At 39.9% G+C, this 7,368-nt stretch overlaps 1 protein-coding gene across 1 annotated transcript; it reads right to left on the reverse strand.

Moving 5' to 3' along the window:
• Positions 1 to 3,563: 3,563 nt before the first annotated feature.
• LOC143540371 (U-box domain-containing protein 4-like) lies at positions 3,564 to 6,215 on the reverse strand. The gene is made up of 4 exons (XM_077033455.1): positions 5,931 to 6,215; positions 5,738 to 5,851; positions 3,859 to 5,649; positions 3,564 to 3,781 (listed from the first exon to the last, which is right to left on the reverse strand). Exons 1-4 carry the CDS (start codon positions 6,204 to 6,206, stop codon positions 3,722 to 3,724), a joined length of 2,241 nt encoding a protein of 746 aa, XP_076889570.1. The 5' UTR covers positions 6,207 to 6,215; the 3' UTR covers positions 3,564 to 3,721.
• Positions 6,216 to 7,368: the final 1,153 nt, after the last annotated feature.

A 7,368-nucleotide genomic window follows, 5' to 3' on the forward strand; every position in this document is an offset into this window, starting at 1 on the left:
TTTTGGTAATTTTAGTCCCTGGAGTTCGTTTTGAGCGTTTTCGGGGAATTTTAAGAACCGAAAAGGGTGTTTTTTTTATCCAACAACTATAAAACAAATATTTAACATACAATTCATCATTTTGATAATATCGAAATGTTCGGGATACAAAACGGGTCGGGTTTACATTAAGAATACAAGTATGAAATAACCCGAAATTGACAAATGTCACAACCAGTAGCTCCGCCACTGCACCTTCCAAGACCTCCGCCACTACACTTTCCCCTCTCCCGTCAACCACGACAACTTCGGCGCCACTGACGGAGGACTATTTTCAGACAACTCCGACGCCACTAACGGAGTTGTCGTGGTTGACAGGAGAGGGGAAGGTGCAGTAGCGGAGGTCTTGAAAGGTGCAGTGGCGGAGCTACTGGTGGTGGTGGATGTAACACCCCGACCAAAGGCGGATTATACATCGGGGCGCCACATATTGTTTCATTACTCGTGACACTATTGGGTGTCAATATTTAATAAATACATTCATTCGCGCACGCGCAAAGTAGACATAAGATAACATAAATCATCATAAATCAAATACTGCGTCTGCGCAAGCATATTTATAAATAACGAGTAATTAACAATAAGCGCGCAAACATGAGATTTCTCTCATGCGCGAGAAGGGACTCTTAGGCATTCTAGGCCGTTACGTCTAACCACCTATCCTAAAGTCACGGAGCTCTGATACCAATCTGTAACACCCCGACCAAAGGCGGATTATACATCGGGGCGCCACATATTGTTTCATTACTCGTGACACTATTGGGTGTCAATATTTAATAAATACATTCATTCGCGCACGCGCAAAGTAGACATAAGATAACATAAATCATCATAAATCAATATATTATAAATCATAATAATCGAACAGCAATAACTTGTCTTGATACATTTTAATCTAGGTCCAAAATAAAGAAAACTTCCTACGTGTCCACAAGCTCCAAAACAGCTACTGCAAACCTGAACATGTGTTAAAATAAAACGTCAAACACTTGCGTGTTGGTGAGAAATCAAGTTTAATACAATACATAGATAACAATAAATCTGCGCGCAACATGTGTATGTCTGGTTTTCAACAAGGGTGTAATCCGATCGGGACCAACTCTAAGATTCATACTCATAGGCTGCCAGTGCTCACAATTGAGCTCACAAACAAGAAAGACTGTGCAAGTGTAAACAAAAGAGAAAATCATAAACGATAGTTCTCCCGTGTTCATCTAATGGTACCATGAGAACTGCGGAATAGACCGACAAGACGGTTAATGATCCACACATACAAATAAACAGCCAAGTCTACGTCCTCAACACATGGGATACTGCGCGACTAAAGTTCATAAACAAGTTTAAGACTCTAAGTTTGTATGAACACATGAACATCCCAAAACATTTAAAATAAAAAGGGATTAGGTACGAGATTACTCACTTGATAAACGATGCGGTGAAAGATAAAGCAAGAACCAACTTTAAACAAGCACAAGTTAACCTATAATTAAATATTATTGTTTTAACGATTTGCTTTAAGTCTTGATTATAAGTTAGCATAATTAATAAGTAAATTATTATATACTATATATATATATTACCGGAAAAAGCAGGGCAGGACAGGAGAGAGGACGGAGGCAGAGAGGGAGGCGGCAGAGAGAGCAAGGAGGAGGTTAAAATAAGTGTTTGTGTGTGAAGTGTTAGGAAAATAACATTATTATTTATAGGGAAACCCTAGGGAACACAATCCCTAGAAAAGGGGAAAAGATCTCCAAAAAGTAAAAGATTCCAAAAGCAAAAGATATCAAAAAACATAAGAAAACAAAAGCAAAAGATATGGAAAGATATGGCAGCTGCAGGGGACAAGGGAAAAGCTGACAGGTAACAGTAAAAGCATGGGCGGGTCAGATAAAGGTACTGGTCAAGCATGGAAAAGCAGATCTCCAAAGATAATGTCAGTCACTTTTTCTGTCAACCAATGGGGTTGGTGCGCATGCTGCGCCGAAAGTAACTTTTCAGACATAAGACAGGTTAGGTCAACAGCACAGAAGATAAGACAACACAAAAGCAAATGGCTAGATTAAACAGAAGGAAACTCAAAGGGTTTAGCGCGAGAAGGCTCGAGCGCACGCGCGAGGGCGAAGGCTGACAGAACAAACCTTAGCGCGCCGCGGGAAGGACTATTATCCTTAGCGCGTCGCGGGAAGAACTACCGTTCTTAGCGCGATGCGAGAACAGTTCGCCTCGCGTGTCGCAGGAACAACAGGTCTTCGCGCAGGCTTCCTTGTAAGGAGTCTGGCGCGTGGAGCTGCGCAGACAACCTTAGGCGGGAAGAAAATAAGAGAAGAGAAAAGGAGGTTCAAGGCGTAAGGGCGGAACGACGACAAGAGAGAGAAGGCGGAGAGAAGAAGAGGGACGGGACGGCGGGAAGGAAAAGAGAGGAAGAGGCGGGAAGGAAAACATAATTATTAAAAATAAAGTATAAATATTAAATCATAAAAGAAAGAGATCGGATAAGGGAAACGGGTACCTGGGTCGGGTCGGATCGGGGCAGATGTCACAGTGGAATGACGGAGGACGGTGGTGGGAGGGAGGCGTAGTGGCAGAGGTCTTGGACGGAGAAGGAAAGGTGAGAAGGTCTTGGAATTGGAAGAGATGATTTTGAGAGGAGATGGTTTTGAGGGGAAATCCATCTAAACAGATGATTTTGAGAGGAGATGCTTTTGAGGGGAAATCCATCTGGACCGAGGTTTTTGAGGGGAAATCCAACGGGGTTAGGTGGTAGTGGGACACTTGGAAGCGTTTTATTGGACCAGGAAAACCATCGGGTTTTTTTGAATTCTATCGGCTCCGATTGATTTCGATGGACTATTTCTGGAATATGCCATTTTCAAGGACTATTTTCAAAACCTCTCACTTCATTTGGCCTATTTTCAGAATCTCTGTTTTCATTTGGACTATTTTCAGAATATTCCCAAAATAAATTGTGTATGAGCATATTTAATATCCTTTTTTTGTTTAAAAGGTTGGATCTATAATTAAGTAATTAACATAATCATCATTATTATAATTATAATTTACAGTTAAATTTATTTTATATAACTAGCTAATCATTACTTTGAAGTTGTATATCCAATGGACCACCATTAAAACTTAGGAGTAGGATTATAATTCAAACTTAAATTTTGATTGATGTTGAGATAATATTTATACGCTATGATACCAATGTTTGAGAATGTAAAATATAAATTGAGAGAGTTGAGAACTTGAGAACTGAGATAGAAGGCAAGGAAGCCTCACATATCCATTTTGAGTCCCTCAACTCTTCCAACTGACAACTAGCTACCCTTCTACTATTACAATTGAAAATAGTTATCCTTTTATTTAATGTTGTAACAATTAAGGCACTGAATATGTGACACTGGGTGACCAACTAACGAGACAATGGTCATGGCAAATATCCTTATTATAAGTTACATAATCACAAAGAAAATGGCAAGTGATGAACAGAGAACAAATATCAATATCAAAAAGCAATCACAAAACTACAACATACATACACAGAAAACAAAAAAACAGGTATAAACTTTTTTTAAAAAAATCACAATATTCATGAGACACTAACCTCAAAAAATCATGTATCCTAAATTTACACTAGTATACAAAACTTACCTTCAGAAAAAAAAAACCCAACCCATTTTTCTCATCTCCTCCCACCATTTCCATGCCTTTGGTTTCTAAAGAAACTAAGCAGCGATTGCGCCTGCAAACAACCCAACTTCATGTTAAATAAAATATAAATTTATATCCAAAACTACCCGAATATAACATAAAACACACCTTTTCTCTGGCTCTCGGGGTACCCGTATGTGACAAAGCCGCCAATGGCGGGATGGCTCCTTCATGAAGCACCATATTACAAAACCGGTTACTATTTGTACACAACTGTAGAAGTGCTGCAGCAGCATTCTCCTTCCCTCGGGCCGAACCCAATTCCACCACTTCAACAAGCATTGGTATCCCACCCTCCTGACCAATCCTAGCCCGACCCTCGGGAATTGTAGCCAGATTTGATAAAACCGCAACCGCCTTATCAACCAACCCGGCTGCAGGGTCCATTAACTCTACAAGAAACCTAACCGCGCCTGCCTGCACAATCCGGGCCTTGTTTTCATGAAACGTTGATAGGTTAAACAGGGCCGTGGCTGCATCTTTCTTCCCCCTTGGGGTCCCGTTTCCTAGTAGATCAACCAATGGCCCGATTGCTCCCGATCTCCCGATTTTTATTTTGTTTTCTTCAATTACTGAAAGGCTGAAAAGTGTGGCGGCGGAATTTTCTTTAGCTTCTGAACTCCCGGTTTCAAGTACGTGAATTAACGGTTCGATCGCGTTGGAATTGCCGATTGTGGTTTTGTTTATATCGTTTATTGATAAGTTTAAAAGGGCGGTAACAGCATTTTCTTGGATGTTTTGGTTGGGTGAGTAGAGTAGGCCAATTAATAAGTCGATGGCTCCATTGTTTGCTATCACGTTTCGAATATCTTTATCGTTTCTCGCAAGTAACCTGAGTTCAAAAGTAGCATTTTTTATTGATTCAAGTGACGTGCTACTCAAGTCATCAATCAGTTGTTTTACCTTGATTTCAATTTCACCGAGCTCGGGCCGGGGTTCGGGAACCGAAGAAATGATTCTCGGCCCGAACCGTTCAGAGGGTCTCCGCCATATCTGATTTCGTGGTCGATTTCTGAACCGTGATGAGTATTCATGCGGGTCCGGTTGTGTGGCGGCACTCATACCGGTGACAACGGGCTGAGGCTCTGCCGCCACCTCACCTGATGCATCACTAGTGTTTCCCGTTGCCGCCTGTGGTGACGACTCTTCATTTGGCCTGTCATCTACTCCAGCGCCAGTTGAAGATTCGTTTCTTGTCGGTGACATGGCGGAAGGCCCACCTGAAAATTCTTTTCTTAGCGGAGATTCAGTTAGTTCATCACTCTCATTTTCCAACTCAGGCATGGACTCTTCTGAAGACGAATGGACATGATTCACCAGAGAATCTTCTTCCCGATGGATCACAGGCTTCACAGGGTCGGGCAGGTTAATATTATTGGACTCACACCAACTTGCAATTAGCGCCTTAACCGTGTAATTAGGAATAAGATTAGTGTGAACAAGGGTTTGCATTGTTTTAGGGCAAACAGTAAGACCAAGATCAATCCACTTACGAATATACTCCCGTTCATACGTTTGTCCAGACGACACAATTACAGGGTCGGTCATGAGTTCAAGTGATAACGGGCAACAAAAGTCGGGCGGTATCGGTACGGTGTTGGAGCTCTGTGATTGTTTCATTTCATGAAAGCATTCATGCATGTGAGTCACAAGATTAATCATTTCCTCAATATACTCCGCATCCCTAGTGTTTTCCAACTGTTCAGCATTCTCCTTTAAGGTTTCAAGGGCAACTAACTCGATTAAAAGTTCTTGATTTGACCTTAAGCTAAGCAAATCAGCTATTTCTGACCTGATATCTGGGCTCGGTTCATTACCCTCCACTTGATCTTTTATAGCTTTTGAGATAATTGCTGATGGTTTTTCATGTCCTATTTGTTTAATTTTCTGTATGCAATGCTGCAATCATTTATGTTAGTATGTTACATGTATAAAAAAAAGTATTCTAGTTGATTTCAAAAGTTTTTACTAGAAGTTATAAATGTACATCGAGTGATGCTGAACTCAGTTCATCAGGTAGTCCTTCACATGATTGCAGCAGGTCAAGGATGCCTAGACCATGGGTTTGAACTTTTGTAACCAATGTTTCGGCTTTTAAAACCTGAAAATAACAAAAACGAGTAAAAAATAAACGCAAAGTATCATTACGAAACAAAAAAGTTCAAATTCTTGGAACATACAAAGTAAACTTTGCTCATTAATGGATCAGAATCTTCAAGAAACTCCTTAAGTTCATCAACAGATTGACTCATTCCTGCAAATTCCTTTTGTAACGGCTCATCCGAAGCCACATCAGCATGGACAATAGACTCGAGTACCGGCTTAATTAACTTGAGCACTTGTTCACTCATGATGTAATACTTCTCAACAACTTCACAACATTTGTTATCTTCACATGACAGATGAAGAAAACTGGTAATGTTTTCGATAAGTGCTTTTAATAGTGACAGCTCCATTCCAATTTTCACCTGTGTAATTAAGCAGCTATAATAAATTAAAAATATTACATAATTAAAATGTCACTAAATAGGGGTGTGCATGGTTCAGTTAATTTGGTTCAGCTCAGTTATATTACCGGTAAACCCAAACTTTTAACACAGACTAAATTTGTGTTGACATTTGTTAAAAATTTAATTAGAAATCAAAACCATAAACATTATAAAAAATTAGGTTATGCACATTAGTTTCAAAATATACATAAAGGATTACTCAAGCACTCAGTTATAAGTTTTAGCAGGTGAAGAGGTAACCGTCAAAGCTACTGTTAAAAAGAATAAATGCAATTTAAACTCGGAACAAATTAATATATATTACTAACGGAATGAAATATCCAAGATCAACAATACAATGATCAAAGAAAGTTGGAAGTATTGGAACATAATATCATGAGAAGAAGATGATTATTACGGATAAAGCAATCGGTTATTCAAAAAGTAAAAAAATTAACCTGTCTTAGGTTCGGTTAATTCGGTTTGATTGACAGTATCACTAAAGTATCTCCCTAAAAACCTTGACTGATCTCTTTGAGGCAAATGCACAAACACCTTCAATACAATTGTAGAATAATAATAAGCAATTAATAAGTAAACATTGAATTAAAGCAGAATTAATGCAATCAAACAGCAGAATAACGAAAACATTCAATTCAATTGGAGATTTTAATTGACCAAATTATCAATTGAAAGCGCGTAAATTGCAGATATTGATATTGAAATTAAGAGGAAAGGAAACCCTAGATGGGTTGAAAATTAAGAGTTCACCTGAAGAAGAAGATTATGGATGTGGGTTTGGTTGATGATTGCTGTGAAATTGAAAAGTATTATGGGTTTAATTTGGAAGCAGTTTGAAGAGGTAGGTCCCAGCACAGACCAGTTGGTCCCGCAAGACTCACCTTGAACATGGACGTCTGCGCAAAGGCCATCTGCTCCCGCAGGACCCACCATGCTCATAGAATCTTACGCGCAGTACGCAACCTGTACACGCAGGGAAAGCCTCCCAATGGTGAAGTACCCCGCCTGTTCCCGCAGTTGCGGATACAAGCCATCAGGGAAGGCTACCCGCAGACAGCAGGGCTACACGTACAAGACACTAGCTACTTCAGCAGTCACGTGAAGGCAT

The sequence above is a fragment of the Bidens hawaiensis genome, unplaced genomic scaffold (assembly GCF_021521415.1).
Source record: "Bidens hawaiensis isolate Kalapana, Puna unplaced genomic scaffold, B.hawaiensis_p1.1 tig00012229_1, whole genome shotgun sequence".
Taxonomy (NCBI): Eukaryota; Viridiplantae; Streptophyta; class Magnoliopsida; order Asterales; family Asteraceae; genus Bidens; species Bidens hawaiensis.

Excerpts from the sequence above, each read along its gene's own strand:
- LOC143540371 (XM_077033455.1), bottom strand. The coding sequence starts at position 6,206 with ATGGAGCTGTCACTATTAAAAGCACTTATCGAAAACATTACCAGTTTT. Across the intron at positions 5,650-5,737 it reads TGAGTTCAGCATCACTCGAT|CATTGCATACAGAAAATTAA; the intron begins GTACATTTATAA and ends AAATGATTGCAG. Across the intron at positions 3,782-3,858 it reads CCCCGAGAGCCAGAGAAAAG|GCGCAATCGCTGCTTAGTTT; the intron begins GTGTGTTTTATG and ends GGTTGTTTGCAG.